The 20,518-nt window shown below is 42.5% G+C and overlaps 1 protein-coding gene across 4 annotated transcripts; it reads left to right on the forward strand.

Moving 5' to 3' along the window:
- Positions 1 to 194: 194 nt before the first annotated feature.
- tmem68 (transmembrane protein 68) lies at positions 195 to 20,365 on the forward strand. 4 transcript variants are annotated; one of them, XR_014797487.1, is made up of 10 exons: positions 195 to 401; positions 772 to 914; positions 1,739 to 1,909; positions 7,230 to 7,329; positions 8,386 to 8,553; positions 9,275 to 9,468; positions 10,881 to 10,941; positions 11,575 to 11,714; positions 18,488 to 19,354; positions 19,465 to 20,365. XR_014797487.1 is itself a non-coding variant. In XM_084911258.1 (9 exons), the coding sequence occupies exons 2-9, from the start codon at positions 861 to 863 to the stop codon at positions 18,590 to 18,592; spliced, it is 993 nt and encodes a 330-aa protein (XP_084767384.1). In that variant the 5' UTR covers positions 195 to 401; positions 772 to 860; the 3' UTR covers positions 18,593 to 20,365. The 4 variants fall into 4 exon arrangements, 3 of the variants coding, with proteins under 3 accessions (XP_084767384.1, XP_084767386.1, XP_084767387.1); XM_084911258.1 differs by having other exon boundaries at positions 18,488 to 20,365; XM_084911260.1 differs by having other exon boundaries at positions 775 to 914; positions 18,488 to 20,365.
- Positions 20,366 to 20,518: the final 153 nt, after the last annotated feature.

Genomic DNA, 20,518 nt, shown 5'->3' on the forward strand with positions numbered 1-20,518 from the left:
ACCAACTGCTTCATTTTAATTGCTTTATAGTTACATTAATGTATCTATTTTTTTACTGATTTTATTGCGCTTTTTTAATTTAATGGCATCTTTTGACATTTTCCACTTTTACTTTTGAGGGTTATATTCTCAAAACTATGACTGTATATAGTTACTGTTTGAAAGCTGGTGCAATTCAGTTTTGTTTTTATTTTGAAGCGAACGAGTCGACCCGGAAACTCTTTCTTGTTCGCGAGTAGAACTCTTTCATCGGCACAGTTTTAGGATAGAAATCTGTGACTCTGTGTTCGCCCAACGACGTTCCGGGTTGATGGACAGGATAGTTGATAGCTCTAAGAAGCATAGGTTTTGCTGGTCGTCGTGCTACATTTTAATGGCACGCTTTACCGAGTAAGCAGTCGGTAGGTACCGTTTTTATGTTTGTAACCGTGGAGTTGGCTCTTAGAATTAGAGGTTTATTGAGAAATGTCAGATTTTCCAGCTCCTTCAATGAGACTTAGCTCACAGTCAGTTATTATACCGTAGCCCCAGTTCGCTGTTGTCATTTTGCTGATCTTCTTCCTATTCCAGTAACACGGTGGTGGTGTTCTAGATACTAATGCTGTGTGAAGTTGCTGTCAGTTTATTTGATTTTAAAAAGCTGCTGGTGTTTACTAGAAATTGGAGTTGGTATAATACGTGCGATCTGCGTAATCCACTGCGACTGTGTATTTGTAAATGTAGTCACAGAACTGAGTTGGCGGTGTCCTCCTTTACCTCCTTTTTATGTAGCAGCAGGTGTTCTCTGTGCAGTCTGCCTGAGACCTGATCGGAGCGTCAGTCGGTTGAGCTGGAGTTCTCGTGGCTGAGAGCAGAGCACTATGTCAGGCAACCAGTCATGTCTGACGGGCGCGGAGGACACGCTCTCTCTCTTGGTATGCATCCTGTCCAAGGACTTGATAATGAAATCGAGCTCACCTAGAAAGAAATGTATTATTTATTTAACATCAGCTTTGGTGTTCATGCATGATTTTATTTGAAGACGCACATAATACAATAACAGTTTCCATAATAGAGGGTTAACACTGTTGCACCATCAGGATCTTTCTGTTTGCATGTTCTTCCTCCCACAGTCCAAAGAGACTGGTGAATTGGTGAGTCTAAATTGCCCATAGTGTTAGCCCTGCGGCAGACTAGCGACCTGTCCAGGGTGTACCCTGCCTCTTGCCCTTACACAGCTGGGATAGGCTCCAGCCCGCCTCAAGGAGAAGCGGAAAAAGATGCATGGATGGATTTTTCACAATATGTTGGCAACAAGTGGATAATAAGTCCCACAGTGTGCATGATGGGATGTCTCTCCAGCCCTCTTTGAGGCCCACTCCTCCACAGAGGAGGCGTTCAGATTGTGGGCCCCACGCCGTTCTAAATTTAAATGTAGATCATTTGTCCTGAAATGTAGTTGTTATTACGATCTCACCTGGTATTAGTAAGAGTGTTATACTATCACTGCGTCACATGTTAAGTATTGAAAGGAGCTTCGATGGTGTCCGTCGCTTAGAAACTCTAGATTCTCCCTCAGTGGTATTTTATGTCCAACTGTAATGTTACATAACACAGTTAACCAGTTTTTCAAATTAATGCAAATACAAACAAGAATGTGTTACGTATTTTAAAGTTACCCATCCAGTAATTATTGAGATGTTTTCACCTGGACCAAAGTGATGGATGTTAGTATTGACATCCTGGTCCTGGTCGACAGGTGTGTTTGTTTCATGCATGGGAGGAATGGGCAGGTCTTGATCAAGAGGACTATCTGAGTGTCTTGGAATACCTGTTGTGGGTCTTCACACCCCTAGCCATCGTCTTCATTGTGCCTTTCCTCATCGTTATCTTCCTTTACCTCTCTATACTCTTCCTTCATGTCTACAAGGTAAGTAAACAGTGCTTACACTCTCAGTCACACAAATAAAAGGACCTTCACTGTTTAGTTATCATCTGCAGTTCCCTCCATAATGTTTGGGACAAAAACACCATTTTAGTAGCTTCTCGACATCTGCGCAGTATTTGTGGGACTGTCTGATTGAAGTGCAAACTTTCAGATTTAAGTAAAGGAGTTCACAGCTATTTTCTTTACATAGTTCCCTAGTTTTAGAGGTTCAAAATCAATAGGACAGTTGACTGGCAAGCAGTTTCATGGACAGGTGAGGCCTGCTCACTTGTTCTTTTATAAAAAATAAACCAGGCATTGATTGAAGTTGATTCAAAGTATTGAGTTTGTATTTTATAGTTTTATATATGAGGCCTAAGTAGGGATGGGAATTGATAAGAATTTAGCAAATCCAGTTCCATAATCAATCCTCATTGAGATCATCTCTAAGCAGTATATCACAGACATTAAATTCATGCATGGTCAAATGTTTGTGCACCCTGGAGGTGTTTGTTGTGATCAGTGTTGGGGTCATTACTCCAGGAAAGTCATTATTGCTCATATTACACACAACACTTCTTAAAAGTAATGATTTCTTTGAACTGTTCTTTTTCCAGGTTTGGAAGGATTGTACAGCATACGTCTTTCATTACTTTAAAAAATAAAAATTGGATGCACAAATTAGAATCAACACTACTTTAGATAAATAATAAGGGGAAGACATGCAGCAAAGGGCCGCTGCTCTCGGGCCATACAGCATATGCTGGCCTGCTCGCCCGCTGAGCTAAACCGGTGCCCGACATCACGTTTCTGACAGTCAGGCAGGTTGTTACACTTGTGATGTTGCTGTCTCTTCGTTTTTCTTTGTTGCAGAGAGACGTGTTAGACTGAAACTCTACTTACTGTTTTTTTCCCAATTATCTGTAAAACGCACATCGTTTTTGAATGACACTCAGACAGCCAAAACAGGAGACCATGTGGCCAAACACGTCACTCCCAGTCCGACTGGGGACGGGGAATGTTGGGAAAGCAAGGCTTTGTGAAACATTCAAAGCATTTGTGCCAAAATTGTATCGAAGTTTTGAAACAATCTGAAACCTCTCCACAGTGACACCTGCTGGCCAGCTTGGCTATCCCCACATCTCGATAGTGCTATGCAGTGAACTGATGCAGAGAAGCCCTGCACAATTTCAAACCCACTTGTTATACCAGCCTGTCAATAATTGTGATCAACACAAGTTTTGGAGAAATTGCCCCACAAACATCAAAAGAAAAATACTGACACTCTTAAAGACAGCAAGCTGTGATGGTGAAGAGCAATGTGCTTCAGAAAAGTTCTTCTAACACTCATGAAGCTGTTTCAGCTGCTCAGCAGAAATGAATTTATGAAGTAAAGCATCCTGAGAAAAAAATACTGTGTTTATTGTAACAACCACACTGGTTTTCTCTAAGTTTGGAAGTGTTTTGTTCACTTTTAAGCTTTTAGGAGTTGATCTCATAAGGTTTGTCCTATAAAAACAAAGCTGGCATGCCATTATTTTTTATATTTACTCAAAAAAAATTATTTATTCGAAAAGACTGTTAACTAAAAACCTTTGTTACGTTTTTATGGGCTAATTCTGGCCAATCGTAACAGTTCCTTTCATGCCTGTGGACTAATACACTTTTAAATCATCTTCTTCTGAGCAACATCTGAACCACAAAGACACTTTCCTTTATTACGTGTAGGTACTGTGGATCCTGTGTCATGTGACAGAGGCATGATGTTTTACTCCGTGAACCTGCATGCCTCCTATTTATGAGATATTTGCACCAGAAGCGTTAGTGGTGACAAAATAGGGAAAAGAAAAGAACTTCATGAAAAACATTTGGTGAAGTTTGTTAAGAAATAGGTTGCCTGTAATTAACGGATGGTTTTCTAGCTTTTTACAGTATAAATACTGCTGGTCTGGTCTTAAAAACCCCCAAAAACTATTTACATCAAATTGGTATCAAACAGGAAGTCTTGAATGGGTTGTCAGTAACTACCCATCCAATCCACACATGCAAATAAATCCAACCATTGATGTCTATAAATTAAGTAATGTGTAATAATGAAAAATGCCACAGGGAAATTTATTTAATACTTTGTATAAAAGTTGATAATGACAACTTCAGACCACGCATGCATTTTCCCACTATTTCCCAGGCTTGTCTGAGTGTTGTTCAGCAAATTTTAAATGTACTTCAGCATGCTTTGTCTTTATCAGTGGGGTGTGGTGAGCATACATGCAGGCCATGGTGGTAGAGTCCATTAATCATTGTTTTCTTTGAAACAATAGTACCTGCTGATTCCAGGTTTTTCTGTAGCTCCTTGGCTCATGGACCACTTCAATTAAATTCAGTTTTATTCATATAGCGCCAAATCATAACAACAGTTGCCTCAGTGCACGTTATATCGTAAGGTAAAAGTCCTATAATAATAAAAAAAGAAAACATAGAAAACCCCAACCATCATATGACCCCCTATGAGCAAGCACTATGGCAAAGGTGGGAAGGAAAAACTCCCTTTGAACAGGAAGAAACCTCCAGCTGAGGAAGGGAGGCTGTTTGCTGCAACCGGTCAGAGTGAGGGAGGAAGGATAGGACAAAGAAATGCTGTGGAAGAGAGCCAGGGATGAATAACAAACTAATAATTAAATGCAACAACTCTTATGATAATTCCTCTTACTGCCCCGTCTTACACTTTGGATTTTATTGTTTCAGTGATTGGATCTACACTGCCAGTCAAACGTTTGGACACAGCTTCTCATTTAATGGTTTTTCTTTATTTTTCTTGACTATTTACATTGTAGATTCTCACTGAAGCATCAAAAGTATGATTGAACACACATGGAATTTAGTTATTAATTATTATACAAAAGTGTGAAACAACTCAAAACATGTTTTATATTTTAGATCCTTCCTAACAGCCGCCCTTTGCTTTGATTCCTGCTTTGCTCACTCTTGGCGTTCTCTCCATGAGCTTCATGAGGTCGTCACCTGAAATGGTTTCCAACAGTCTTGAAGGAGTTCAGAGATGCTGAGCACTTGTTGGTCCTTTGCCTTCACTCTGAGCTCCATCTCATCCCAAACCATCTCCATTGGGTTTATGTCAGGTGACTGTGGAGGCCAGACCATCTGGTGCAGCACTCCATCACTCTCCTTCTTGGTCTAACAGCCCTCACACAGCCTGCAGGTGTGTTTGGGGTCATTGTCCTGTGGAACAATACATGATGGGATGTTGCTGCAGGATGCTGTGGTAGCCATGCTGGATCAGTGTGCCTTCAGTTTTGAATAAATCCCCAACAGTGTCACCAGTAAAGCCCCCCCACACCATCACGCCTCCTCCTCCATGCTTCACAGTGGGAACCATGCATGTAGAGACCATCGTTCACAAAGACACGGCGGGTGGAATCAAAGTTCTCCAATTTGGACTCATCTTGTGTTTCTTGGCCCAAACAAATCTCTGCTTGTTGCTTTTCCTTAGTCGTGGTTTCTTAGCAGCTATTTGACCATAAAGGCCTGATTCCCACAGTCTGCTCTGAACATGCAGAGATGTGTCTGCTACTGGAGCTCTGTGTGACATTTATCTGGGCTCTAATCTGAGCTGCTGTTAACTTGTGATTTCTGAGGCTGGTGACTCGGATGATTGTATCCTCAGCAGCAGAGGGACTCCTGGTCTTCCTTTCCTGGGGCGTCCTCATGTCAGACAGTTTCATCGTAGTCTTGATGGTTTTTCTGACTGCACTTGGGGACACATTCAAAGTTTTAGCAGTTTTCTGGCCTGACTGACCTTCAGTTCTTACAGTAATGATGGGCTGTTGTTTCTCTTTACTCAGCTCATTGGTTGTTGCCATAATATGAACTCTAACAGCTGTCAAACATGGCTGTCAGCTGTGCACCAACCTGACTGCTGCACAACACAACTGATGGTCCCAACACCATTAAGAAGGCGAGAAACTCCACCAATGAACCCTGACAGGCTCACCTGTGAGGTGAAACCATCTCAGGTGACGACATCATGAAGCTGAGAGAAGGCCGAGGGTTTGCAGCTGGGTGGCTACTTTCAGGAATCTAAAATATAAGACATAAACATATAGAGTTATTTATACTTTTTGTCTTTGCTACATAATTTCATATATGTTGCTTCATATGTGGAAAGGCGGTGGTATATATGTACAACGTAGAAAGTAGTAAAAATATAGAAGAAACTATTAAATAAGAAGCTGTGTCCAGACTTTTGACTGGTCGTGTCTGCTGGCTTCTACAACCCACAGCAGAAATAATAAGGAGAGATTGGGTGTTGTTTTCGTTTATACATGTGAATGTAAGAAATGGAAGCAACAGCATCACAAACCCAGCCCGACTCTATTGAAACAGAGCTGAACCGCACCAAAGTCTCATTGAGTCACGGTCACATGACCTGGGTGTTTGGAGCAGTGTTTCTAAACATCTGCACGTCAGAAGCTCGGCACAGTATCGAAACTTCGATATCGAACATCCTGTCAGTGGGGAGGCGATCAGAGACTGTGGCTGAACCACAAACACATTACGAAATATCATTATCTAAAAGTTTTGATTTAATCATAAGCAGATAAGCACGTTTGATAGTGAAGATTTCAACCACATCTGTTGCTCTTTCACATCATTGCTTTGTAGCTCAGCACTGACGTCACCTTTGCTCTGTGGCTGATTTCATTTCGTATTTTCTCATTTTCGAGATATTTAAGTCCCAACAAGTCCGCGTTCCAAGATGCTGCAAAGTTTCAGCTTGTGGCCTTCGTCAAGGTCAAGATAACAGCCGCGAAACCAAATATGTCATTAAAGTGATAGTTGTTCTTTACACTACTTACAACTGTTGCTTTAATGTCTCCAGATCTTATTCACGCATGTTGGAAGTAGGTGAAGCTCAAATGTGTTTCACTGTATTTTCACGATGTCTCGTTTTTTTATAACAATCGTTGGGAACAAACACTGCATTAGTGGTAAAGAGTTTATGATGCTTTTTGTGTGTTTGTGGTAAAGTTGATGAACAGGTCAGCTGATTTCATGTGCTCTGGTATTTCATAGAGTGGTGTTATTTAGGATGCTGGAGTGTCTTGTGCAGATGAGGTCATTTTAGGCAACCTATTTGTTGCTTCGTAAATGTCAAGCATTTATATAATTATATAAATTTATGTCTTTATTTGTAGATAATTTCATTACATTGTAGGTAATGTTCACTTGTGTTATAAAAAGTGAATATTGATGATCTCCTGAAAGCGTGAGCAGGTGTTAAAGTTCTGCTTATTTCTTCTACCAGAGGAAGAATCAGCTGAAAGAAGCTTACTGTAACAACCTGTGGGACGGAGCCAGGAAGACCTTAGCTACTCTGTGGGACGGACATGGAGCCATCTGGCATGGTAGGACACCAAGGTCCTTCATTTACGTTGACACAGAGCTCTACATCCACTGCTATCAGTAACAGCCTCCATTTGGTTAAAGCCAGCACTATACATGTGTGTGTACGTTCTTAGTCGTGCTTGAAAAGTTTGTTTGGTTTGTCACCCCTCATCCAACAGGCGAGGTCAAGTCTAACAGCTGATGCAGAGCTTCGTGTAGCCTCTCGTGGACTTGACATCAAACTGCAGGTTTAGCTTTCTGCCCTCGTGAATCCCGAGAACAAAACACCCAAACACAAGCTAAACAATGTAGTGCAGGGGTAGGCAACTCCAGGCCTCGAGTGCCGGTGTCCTGCAGGTTTTAGATGTGTCCATGATCCATCACAGCTGATTTAAAGGGCTAAATGACTCCTCAGCATTTCTGAAGTTCTCCAGAGGCCTGGTAATGAACTAATCATTTGATTCAGGTGTGTTAACCCAGGGTGAGATCTAAAACCTGCAGGACACCGGCACTCGAGGCCTGGAGTTGCCCACCCCTGATGTAGTGTATGCTCTGTGTGTAGAAGCGAGAGCAAACAACCACTCTGCAAATGTTCAGCCATCTTAACAGGACAAGCATAGCTGTACACATACAGCCTGTTCAGATTACCAGTGTTTGAATTTTGGATAGACACAGCAGTTGACTCACCATCGCCGTGAGACGCTGTGAACGACCATTGTTGAGGCCACGTGGTGGCTTTGCAGATGATGCAGTCTTGAGATCCCTTTCTGGATGAGTCCTGTCCACACCTTGGCTCATATGACCTCAATAACTCACATGATAGCAGGGTGGGGCATAATAGACCACACCCTGGTCGATACCTCGGCTCACGCAGTGACTCGTGTGATTAATAGTGGGTCACCAACCCTCACCTGAGACTCTCCATCAGGTGTTTTAGAACTGAAGAATCACCTTGCAGTGGTGAAACCTCTCCACCAATCAAAAAGTCTGAAGATGACAATAAAGTTCTTACCAAGTGTTTAATGCAGCACCATCTATGCATAATTGATTTATCCCTAATGTTATCTGTGTACTAGGGTATGAGGTTCATGGTATGGAAAAGATTCCCGATGAAGGACCAGCTCTGATCGTGTACTATCACGGAGCCATTCCAGTCGACTACTACTACTTCCTCGCTCACGTTATCATTCAGAAGGGACGGACCTGCCACTCCGTAGCCGACCATTTCCTCTTTAAGATCCCAGGTACTGTACACACCGACCCATGTGCAAACGTTAACACGCAGCACACACTAAACACTTTCCCAGAATTACTGTGTAATCATTCTTCTCCAGATGCTCTTAAACCATGAAACCACTTGTAGGAGATTCACTCAGTTTTTGTTTTATTTTTTAGCTGAAAACAAACAAACAACCCAAATCATATCATTTTCTTAAAGAAAATGTTCATTCAACATACAAAGAAAGAAATTATGTTAGCTATCACCAGAATCTTTGCAGATCGAGAAGAGGAAGAAATGATGGAGATAAAATATGTGTTCTTGATCAAAATGTCCAACCGAGGTCTGAAGCTGGAGAAGATTCCGGTGTTACGTAAATAACAACCTGTACTAAAGACGTCAACACCGAGCAAATGATTATTAGTCAGTCGCCCTTACATGACATGCATTGAAGGTGTGTTGGCCCACACAGAACCACAGGTGGAAATGTGATGTTTGCATCGCTGGACTAGGTGGTCCTTTGTGATTGGCTGATGTGCAACACAGGAGCTCCACGGACAGAGACTGCTATCTTCATTGCTGTTGGCCTTTTATACCTCAGACTTTCAGTACTCTGGGTCATGCTAGCTACAAAAATACTGTGACATTTGTATTTTTATCTAACATTCACACTCATTGGATGCACTGGGGATACTTTGAAACATGGGCACAGTTCCTTACTCTGTCGTCTTGTCTCATTACTATAGGTTTCAAATTGCTCTTGGAGGTGTTCAGTGTGATCCATGGTCCTCAGGAGGAGTGTGTTCGAGCTCTTAAGAACGGTCACCTGTTGGCGATTTCTCCGGGAGGAGTCCGGGAAGCTCTGTTTAGTGATGAGACCTACCCTCTCCTCTGGGGCGAACGCAAAGGCTTTGCCCAGGTCGCCATTGATTCTCGAGTGGTGCGTTGTTTCAGTTTAATTTAGTCACATTCCAGTACAGAGCGGGTAATGTTTGAAATGTTTTTGAACCATCAACAGGCCACAGCAGTACATTCCTGCCCTATTTGATACAAGTGAAACTAAACTTACAACATTTGACTGTCACATTGTTTTAATACTTTATCACAGACAAACAAAACTAACAAACTGGAAGCTGAAGGCTCTGCCTCCCACGCTGCTTTTAAATACTTTAGGAACTACAAGTAAACCAACAGCCTGAGAGTGAAGTGCTCTAACGGGGTGATACGGTACTATGAGGTCATTAAGATGAGGTGGGGGCTGATTATTTAAGACCTTGTGAGGAGAGGGATTTTAAATTCGATTCTGATTTCACAGGGAGCCAATGAAGAGAAGCCAGTATGGACAGAATATGCTTTCTTTATCGACTCCCTGTCAGTACTCGGGCTGTCTGTGCTGTGTTTTAGATAGATGTGACTGAAACCACTGCAGCACAGTACCTGTAGTACCTACAGCACTGTTCTCTGTCGTGAAATATCATCGTCACCAGTGTTGAACGCAGCACTGAGGTCCAGCAGGACAAGCACAGAGATGAGTCCACTGTCAGAGGCCAGAAGAAGATCGTTTGTAACCTTCACTAAAGCTGTTTCTGTGCTGTGATGAGCTCTGAAACCTGACTGAAGCTCCTCAGATACAGACTGCTCAGGACGTGTTGGAGCAGTCTTGTAGGGGTGGGGTCTAAAACACACGTCAGTGGCTTGAAGGAAGTCGTTATAGAAGTTAGCTCGATCAGAATAAATAAGTATCAGTGGTACTGAAAGTTGCTGTATTTAATGTTACATCTGTGAGATGGTTGTGATTAAGTTTTTCTCTAATGGTTAAATGTAATTTGTGAAGACGTTCATGAAGTCATTGCTCTAAGCTCAGACTTCCTGTCAGCCTGCTACAGTGAGGGAGAAACCGAGGCTTGTTTTACTTTCTTCACTCAGTGATGAATAAGAAGATGCTGCAGCTTAACGGAGGGCTTTTTATAAAGTCTTTCCCAGGCTAAATAAAGATCCTCTTACCCCCCCAGACAAGTTTATAGTGAAACCTGTTTACAAATTAAATATATTATGTGTAGCAGCTGTTACATGTACACTGTTGTTTGCAAATACATGCATGTCTGTGAACTGTTCATCGTACAGCTAACAGTGACAGATTGTTTTGTTCCTGTACAATAAATATGTAGCTTAAAAAGAAAAACATATTTCTGTTATTAATGTGTTTGGTGTTTATGAACAGCCATCTCAACATAACTATATATATCAATTCTAATAAAATATTTTACATTTATAACATTTAATGATGATAATTCTGTGGTAGAAGTACCGTCTCTCTAATCATCTCTTTGTGTTGCACTCTCTGTTTTTCAGCCAGTAATTCCAATGTTTACTCAGAATGTGCGGGAAGGCTTCAGATCTCTGGGAACGCTCAGTAAGTTTTGACACTTACAGTATTACTCCAGGAAAACTCTGCTGGTGTCTCGCTTCACCCAGGAGTGTTTCAGAGACGTCTGGTCTTCCTGATCCTGCCTGGGTTTCCTCTGGTTTCCTCCCACAGTCCAAAGACTTTGGTTAGGTTCAGTTATTGGTAATTATAAATTGGATGACAATGAGATAAAATAGTTAAAGTGTACAGACTAAAGCACTGTATCATCAAATGTGCCCTGAGTGCTGTGGGTGGATGTGATTTGCTGTGGCTGCCAGATCGGCACTGGGATGTGAGCCAGTCTGTTCCGGGGTTAGGGACACATGTTCAAGGGAACACGGCACATACTTGCAACCTATCATTGAAAAAGACTAAAAGTCGTTTATCGTAGTTTTTGATTTGCTGCTGTGTTCTGTTGTAGAGTTCAGGTTCGGGGAATCAAAATAAGTGTGAATGTTTGTTGTAATGAAGCGTCTGAGTTAAAGCCTTCATTAAACCGAGAACAACACTGTGGAGCTCACCGGGGCTTGATCACAATAATGATACTGTCCTGTGTAATAATGTATTTTCATTTCTATAACAAAGCACTGCTGTCTGAGCTCATATCTAACACGCTCTTTCTCTGATGTGTCTATCCAGGATTTTTCCGCTGGGTCTATGAGAGATTTCGTCTCCCTATAGCTCCTGTTTATGGTGGATTTCCTGTGAAGTTTCGAACCTTCCTTGGGGATCCCATCCCATATGACCCCAACATAAATGCTGCTGAACTAGCACAGAAAGTGAGTAAGCTTTTGCTTCCTTTCACTCTAACAGCATGGCAGTGCTTTGGTTTGCACAGCAAGGTTCTGGACCTTATCAGAGCCTTACTGTGTGGACTTTCCATTTCTCCCTGTGTGATCTACTCTGGGTACTCGGTTGGTCATTCAACCTTGGATGTAGGTATGGATGTGGCACCAGTGTACCAAACACTGAGGCCAGTAGCAGCTCCTGGTCCAGGTTCTTCCTCCTCAGGACACGGAGGAAGTGCAGCTGCTGCTGGGCGCAGATGTGGGTGCTCAGAAACCTGAAGGTAGAGACAGAGTCCACCTGTTCAATAACGAACAGGATAATACGGAGAGGATAATACATATACGTAATGCAAGAATAATACCATTGATAAGAAGAAGACCTTTTAAGAACTGAAAGCAGCTCTATTTAAGCTCACAGGAAGTAAATAAACGTAGCAGTGGTCCAATAATTTTCAAATGAAAAAGAATAATCACGAAAACTATACGTCTGTAATGATGACTTCAGTCCAATCTGCTGTCATCTTCTGATTTTCATCAAGCTGCAGGCAACAAGCAGCCGTCCAGCCCTGAGCATTAAATGCTGCATCAGCTCAAGAATACATACAGACATTCATTGTAAAATAACAGCATATTTTGTAATAATATACAGCTGACGAAACCTTACATACGTGTGGATGAATCACATGATACACATAGATCATGTGGGGTCAAACCAGCGGTACAGATCACACCGTACACATCTGCGACCCTTTTCTGTCATGTTTCTCTCCATACCAAAGCAGCAGGTCTGCGGAGCCGTACAGAGACTCCGGGTAATGCTTAGTGTTCCCAGCTTGGCTTGTAGCTGCCAACTAACTCTGGGTCAACTTTTCTCATATTCAACTGTCATCGTCTCGGTTTTGAACTTCCTATAATAATTCAAATATCTTCAGTTGTTAGTAAGTTAAAGTCATCATCGTGTAAACTTGATCTACTGCCCACTAATCTTGTTAATCTTTCACTCCCCTGTCTTGGCTCGTTGATGGTCTTTAAATAACACAGTTAGTCTACGTCAGCAGCAGGTTTCACAATATGAACAAACATAATGTCACACGTACAGACACAATGTCTGCTTGAAGGACGTACACGTAAGCTTTACCTTCAGTGAGCAGTCCTTACCTTTAAATCTAGCCTCTCCTCTTCCTCTCCTGTCCCGTCTTTCTCATCTTCCTCCATCTCTGAGTGAAGTTGTGTCTCGTTCTTTTCTCTCCCTGTGAAAACACCGCAGCCACAACACTGGACAGCTGTGGCCGTTCCAGTGCTGTTCCAAAAAAAGAAATAAATGAAATAAAAGAAAAACACCGGCCCACTTCAGCCCCTGACAACCCAATTGGGATAATGTTCAATTTTTTAAGGATTTGTTTCCGTTACTACCTAATTTGGACACACATAATTTGATTTTGGGGGGAGACTTGAATTGTGTCCTAGATTTGACTCTGGACCGCTCTAGCCCAACACCTAGTGTGCTAAGTAAATCTGCTCAATGCGTTAACTCCTTTTGTGAAACATATGGTATATTCGACCCATGGAGATATGCAAATCCGACTACCAGACAGTACTCCTTTTATTCCCCGCCACACCAAACTTATACTAGAATTGATTATCTTTTGTTAGACAATAAATTGACCCCAATGGTAATGAATGTAGAATACCCTGGTATAGTACTATCTGACCATAGCCCGGTCACACTGAAACTTAAATTCCCTGACTATACACCACCTCAGAGGATGTGGCGTCTTAATAGTAGATTGTTGGCTGATGATGATTTTAAAGAATTCATCAATTCGCAAATAGTTTTTTTCTTGGCTCTTAATGATACTCCTGATATAAGCAGTGGCATTTTATGGGACTCATTAAAAGCATATATACGCGGACAAATCATTTCATACAGTGCTGGTGAAAGGAAAAGAAGAATGAAACGTACCACAGAATTAATGAAAGCAATAAAAGAAGTTGACCGGGCAAATTCTATGACTCCATCTGAGGAGCTGCATAGAAAAAGGATTTTGCTCCAGACTGAATATGACATTCTGACAAGTCAGCGCGAGGAGGATTCATATCTTAGGTCAAGACAAGATCTCTATGAGCATGGTGAGCGCGCCGGTAAACTCCTGAGCTACCAGCTGAAACAATCAGCAGCTGCTGGTATGATAGTAGAGATAGGAGATAATGTGGGTAATAAAATTATAGATCAGAAGGGGATTAACAATCAATTTAAATCTTTTTATGAGGACTTGTATACCTCAGAAATAAATGATAGGGACCGAGTGAATAATTTTTTTGAAAACCTTGAAATACCACCATTAGAGGCAGCAGATAGAGATAGGTTAGAGGGACCCATATCTGCCACGGAGATAGACAAAGCAATTCGGAGTATGAAGACAGGAAAAGCGCTGGGCCCTGATGGGTACCCAAGTGAGTTTTATAGAACATTTGCTCCCGCACTGATTCCCTTGCTTTGCAAAGTATTTAAGGAAGTTCTTGATAAAAAAGCTCTGCCCCAAACAATGTCACAGGCCTTGATCTCGGTACTCCTTAAGAAGAATAAGGACCCACTTAAATGTGAGTCATATCGCCCAGTAAGTTTACTTGGATGTGATTATAAAATACTGACCAAAGTACTGGCAGCTAGAATTGAGCTTGTTATAAGTAAGATAATACATCCTGATCAGACAGGGTTTATTGCAGGTAGACAACTCTCCAGCAATCTCCGCCGTCTGTTCAATGTAGTATATACTGCTGAAGATAACATTATGCCAGAGATTGTGATATCCCTAGATGCCCACAAAGCCTTCGATAGAATAGAGTATCACTATCTGTTTACGGCCCTCGAGAGATTCGGCTTTGGTCCAACATTTTGCTCGTGGATTAAAATAATTTATTCGAGCCCCCAGGCTATGGTGAGAACGAATAATATCATATCTGAACCCTTCTCTCTATTCCAGGGAACAAGACAGGGGTGCCCTTTGTCACCCCTGCTCTTTGATGTGGCAATTGAACCCCTTGCGATGATGCTGAGACAGGCTGCTGAATTGGTAGGGATACAAAGGGGGACACAAAACCATAGGCTGTCCTTATATGCTGACGATCTCCTCCTTTTCCTGTCAAACCCTGCCATTAGTATCCCGGTGGCCCTTGGTATTATCAAAGATTTTGGGAGGGTGTCGGGCTATAAAATTAATTTAGACAAAAGTGTTCTTTTCCCCATTAATAAACAGGCGAGGAAACTTTCTTTCCGGGCCTATCCCTTTGCAATACATAAGGATAGATTCACATATTTAGGTGTTAATGTAACTAGTAAGTATAAAGATTTACTGGACTATAACTTTAAAGTTGCACTGGACAAAGAAAAATTAGATATGGAAAGGTGGGCATCGCTCCCCTTATCATTAGCAGGGAAGGTAAATTCTGTTAAAATGAATATAATGCCACGGCTCCTCTATTTATTTCAGACGATACCGATTTTCATTCCTAAATCATTTTTTAAGGAATTGAACAAATGTACGTCTGCCTTTATTTGGAAAAAAACAGTCCCCAGGATAAGAAGGGAGTTTCTTGAGAGACAGAAAGAAGAGGGAGGCCTGGCTCTGCCGAACTATATGCACTATTATTTTGCTGCTAATATACATAAGTTGTTATTTTGGGTCAAAGAGTTAGATGAGGATGAAACCCCAATATGGGTTCATATGGAAAGGTATGTCTCTAGCCCAGTGTCCCTGCGCTCCCTGGTCTGCGCTCCTCTACCCTTGAGCAAACATTTTTACACAAACAACCCGGTGGTATCTAATTCTTTGAAAATTTGGACTCAATTCAGATCACATTTTAAAAACAGAAACGCCCTCCTATCTGCTCCCATCTATGGAAATCACTTGTTTCCCCCAGCCCTTGGGGGAACAGCCTTTAGGGAATGGCATAGAGCTGGGGTGGAATGTGTCAAACATCTTTTTAAAAATGGTACTTTTATGTCTGCTGCTCAACTGGAAAAGGACTATGGAATCTCCTCCAAGACTAATTACTTTAGATATTTCCAGGTTCGGGACTTTGTGAGAAAGTCATTCAGCCCCTCCCTCGAGCTTCCACAAAGCGGATGGATAGACGAGCTGATGGACACAGATCCGACTGCTAAGGGGACAATCTCCACGCTATATGCAAATATTCAGAATGTGGCTTCCCCCTCCCTGGTCAATGTAAGAAGGAAATGGGAGGAAGAATTGGGGCTGGACATTTCAGAGGTTGACTGGGGAGGGGCTGTAGATCTAGTACACTCTGCTTCTGTATGTGTAAGACACGGATTGATACAGTTCAAGGTGTTACACAGACTCCACTTGTCAAGGGAGAAACTGGCAAGAATGTACCAGGGGGCCGATCCGACCTGCCCCAGATGTAAACAGGTGCCAGCCAACTTATGCCACATGTTCTGGTCTTGTTCCAGGCTGAAAGACTTTTGGGCTAACATCTTTAGAACATTCTCATTCATTTATAATAAAGATATGGAACCAATGCCTCTGACAGCCATCTTTGGTGTGGCACCGAGGGAAACTCAACTAACAGCCTCTCAGAGGAAGGCAATAGCATTCACCTCATTGTTGGCTAGGAGATTGATTCTATTCAACTGGATAAAGGCAACACCGCCATCCCATAAACGCTGGGTGGAGGAGGTGATGGCACACCTCAAATTAGAACATCTCAGATTTACTATACAGGGCAACATCAAGAAATTCTTTAAGGTCTGGCAGCCTTTCATTTCCTATTTTGAAGATGAGTTTCCGTCTACTCCATAACTGGCAACTTTCCCCCCCTTTTTTTCCTTTTTTTTTTTTTTTCTCTGTCTGGGTATAGTTTTGTCTTACACTGTGTTGTAGGACTTGAGTTCGAGCTTTTCTGTATGAATGATATGCTTTCTGAAAACGCATTAAAAACACTTTGATTATTATTCAGCCCCTGACAATACACACACGTCTCTTTTTATGCGACATTATGTCGCTCATAAACGTTGTGTTACTGTTCAGGCTCAAATCGCTTTGATGTTTGGAGGCTCGGAGTGATGTAAAGAAAAAAACTCCCCTCAAATCTGTCAAACCAAAAGCAATGAGCTGGTTTTGAAACTGTAAGAAGAAAAAAGTACAGATGTCGTTTTAAAAATATAGGAAGTAAAAGTAAAAAGTAGCCAGAAGAATAAATACTGAGGAGCAGCCGGTCAGAGAGTCCTTGATGAGGCCGGGGTGTCGCTTTGTAGGCCTGCTTAATGGCACTGTCCCCCCCGGTAGGATACTTAACAGCGTCCTTTCCCCCCCTGGTAGGATAACTAACAGCGTCCTTTCCCCCCCCCGGTAGGATACTTAACAGCGTCCCCCCCCCCTGGTAGGATACTTAACAGCGTCCTTTCCCCCCCCGGTGGGATACTTAACAGCGTCCCCCCCGGTAGGATAACTAACAGTGTCCTTTCCCCCCGGTAGGATACTTAACAGCGTCCTCCCCCCCCCCCCCGGTAGGATAACTAACAGCGTCCTTTCCCCCCTGGTAGGATACTTAACAGCGTCCCCCCCCCGGTAGGATATTTAACGGCGTCCCCCCCCCCCCCCGGTAGGATACTTAACAGCGTCCTTTCCCCCCCCCAGTAGGATACTCAACAGCGTCCTTTCCCCCCCTGGTAGGATAACTAACAGTGTCCTTTCCCCCCCCAGTAGGATACTCAACAGCGTCCTTTCCCCCCCTGGTAGGATACTTAACAGCGTCCGTCCCCCCCGGTAGGATACTTAACAGCGTCCTTTCCCCCCCGGTAGGATACTTAACAGCGTCCTTTCCCCCCCTGGTAGGATAACTAACAGTGTCCTTTCCCCCCCCAGTAGGATACTCAACAGCGTCCTTTCCCCCCCTGGTAGGATAACTAACAGTGTCCTTTCCCCCCCCAGTAGGATACTCAACAGCGTCCTTTCCCCCCCCCAGTAGGATACTCAACAGCGTCCTTTCCCCCCCTGGTAGGATAACTAACAGTGTCCTTTCCCCCCCCAGTAGGATACTCAACAGCGTCCTTTCCCCCCCTGGTAGGATACTTAACAGCGTCCGTCCCCCCCGGTAGGATACTTAACAGCGTCCTTTCCCCCCCGGTAGGATACTCAACAGCGTCCTTTCCCCCCCTGGTAGGATAACTAACAGTGTCCTTTCCCCCCCCAGTAGGATACTCAACAGCGTCCTTTCCCCCCCTGGTAGGATACTTAACAGCGTCCGTCCCCCCCGGTAGGATAACTAACAGCGTCCTTTCCCCCCCCGGTAGGATACTTAACAGCGTCCCCCCCCCCTGGTAGGATACTTCCCCCCCTGGTGGGATACTTAACAGCGTCCCCCCCGGTAGGATAACTAACAGTGTCCTTTCCCCCCGGTAGGATACTTAACAGCGTCCTCCCCCCCCCCGGTAGGATACTTAACAGCGTCCTCCCCCCCCCCCGGTAGGATAACTAACAGTGTCCTTTCCCCCCCCGTAGGATACTTAACAGCGTCCTTCCCCCCCCCCCCCGGTAGGATACTTAACAGCGTCCTTCCCCCCCCCCCCCGGTAGGATAACTAACAGCGTCCTTTCCCCCCCCCGGTAGGATACTTAACAGCGTCCTTGAGTGTAAAGAACTCGTTGGTTATAACTTAATAACTGATTAAACTAGTGGAGGATGTTTTGCTTTTCCACCTAACGTTAATCTTCAAACAATCTATTTTGTGTTTTTACTCTGAAGGTGCAGCAAGCAGTCCAGTCTCTGATAGACACACATCAGCAAATCCCAGGGAGCATCCTGAGAGCCTTGTTGGAGAGATTCCACACCAAATACAAAGCCCACTAACATCAGTGACACTACAACAGAGACAAACTGTCCAGTATGTGACCAAACCCACGCATCAGGTGGCTGCAGTCTGCACAGGTTTGGTGCTGATGTGCATCTGGAGTCCTCGATGTTTTTATTGCACAGCTCTGATATGTATTTTTGTTTACATAGACTCCCTTTTATATATATTCGTATTCAAGATGAATCTGTTGAAATTAAGACTATAAGATGCAGTCAGGTTTCATAATAATATCTCTGAAAGGACGGAAAGAAAAGCAAATATTTATTTGAATTTAGACACATTATTGTGACCTTAGATGTTTTTTTGTGTTTGTGTGGGAGAAAAGGCAAATGTGTTTATTTAAAAGTGCATTTACATCAACAAGTGATTCATAATGATTTTTAATAAATAAATGTGTTTTGTTGTCGATGCCTTTTGAGTTGATCAGTGATTAGTTTAGACCAATCAATCAATATTTCTTATAGAAAAGGTATGGGTGGGTGCTTTATGATGACAAGAAAAGCTGAACATTAATGTTTCACTACAAGTCCACACGTCCACCAACCACTGAAGTACTGTATCGTTCTCAAACACTCAGGTACTGAAGGATGTCCTGTAACGTAGAGAGATGGAAAGGATCCACAGTAACATGCAGCTCTTTGAGGAAAGCTGTTTTGTTTTTTATGTTTCAGTACAGCTGAACACTACTAGCTACAGGCGAGTCTGGATATACAAAGAAAGGACGCAAGGAAAGAGTTCTTAGTTTCTTACTAAGGCTGGTACAGTATTTTCTTTGTATTATTATTATTATTCAATTTTAAATAGAAGAGTTAAAAAAAAACAAAGCCCTAATGATTTAATTCCCCCAAAAACGTTAATGGGAAAATAGGTCTTGGTGCTGGATGACCTCACAGGAAATGACAAATCGAGGATCCATGTGGAGGGGCGAACGCCCGATGTCCAGGCCTGGATTTATGGGGCCTAACAAATGACATGTAAACGCCACAGTGTGGATTTTTATGTTGCTCATTTTTGTCTTCATACACAAGAGCAAAAAGCTTTTTCTGAAACTGGAGATCAGTGGTGACCAGCTGATTTTCACTGTTTAGTATTGAGACAACAAATGTGTTATCTGGGACTTCTGATTGGACAAAAGTAGAAATTTGAATTCTGACTCCCTGACTCAGAATGTGAAACTGACTGCTTCCCAAAGATGGAGTAAGAAAGGTGTTGGACTGGAAAAACTGTGCTGAAGTTCCAAAGCAATGACTGATCATTAGAAAACAAAGTGTTTAAAGACGATGATGTTGAACATAACTGTGTTTGATTGTTGCTGTAAAAATGCAACATTGCTAAAAACAGCCTCTGTTGATCATATCGGTGTGCACACTGCATGTCAGTTGGGTGATATCAGTTTTACCCCAGGGTCTTAGGTGCTTTGTAGTCTTATTAACTAATCATTTGTAACGTAAAGTCAAATTTGGTTGTGGTTTGGAGATACAGTTACAGTTTGTGTGTTTGTGTGTAACTGCTGTATTTTTCAATATCTAAACATGTGAATATTGTGATCCAGCAGATCTTTTGTCACACTGGTGTCACGGGGTCACTGCCAGCTCAGAGACGTGTCTCACTGGAGCATTAATGTCTGCACACTGGTTGCCTTTTTCCATACTGATGTCACTAGTGTTGAGGTCTAACATGTATTTTTAATGTTTGACAGTGTAAAGTATGTGTTAAACTTTTAAATACTGAGAGTTACTCCAGCCTGTTAATAAATGTCTTTACTGAGATGTTGCTTTGTTTGTTATTTTAGGAATGAGTAGCTCATAGCACAGAAAGAGTCAGACGATGGATTTATGTTTTTTTATTACAAGATCAATAAAGAAGTAAATTACTATGAAACTAGTTGTGTTGCTCTACAGTGAGTGGCCCAACACGTAAAA

This window comes from Perissodus microlepis, chromosome 18 (genome assembly GCF_051167445.1).
Source record: "Perissodus microlepis isolate ML-2025 ecotype Zambia chromosome 18, ASM5116744v1, whole genome shotgun sequence".
NCBI classification, from domain to species: domain Eukaryota; kingdom Metazoa; phylum Chordata; class Actinopteri; order Cichliformes; family Cichlidae; genus Perissodus; species Perissodus microlepis.

Coding starts and splice junctions, on each gene's coding strand:
- tmem68 (XM_084911258.1), top strand. CDS start 861: ATGTCAGGCAACCAGTCATGTCTGACGGGCGCGGAGGACACGCTCTCT. Junction 915..1,738: donor AGGACACGCTCTCTCTCTTG/GTATGCATCCTG, acceptor CCTGGTCGACAG/GTGTGTTTGTTTCATGCATG. Junction 11,715..18,487: donor CTGCTGAACTAGCACAGAAA/GTGAGTAAGCTT, acceptor TTTACTCTGAAG/GTGCAGCAAGCAGTCCAGTC.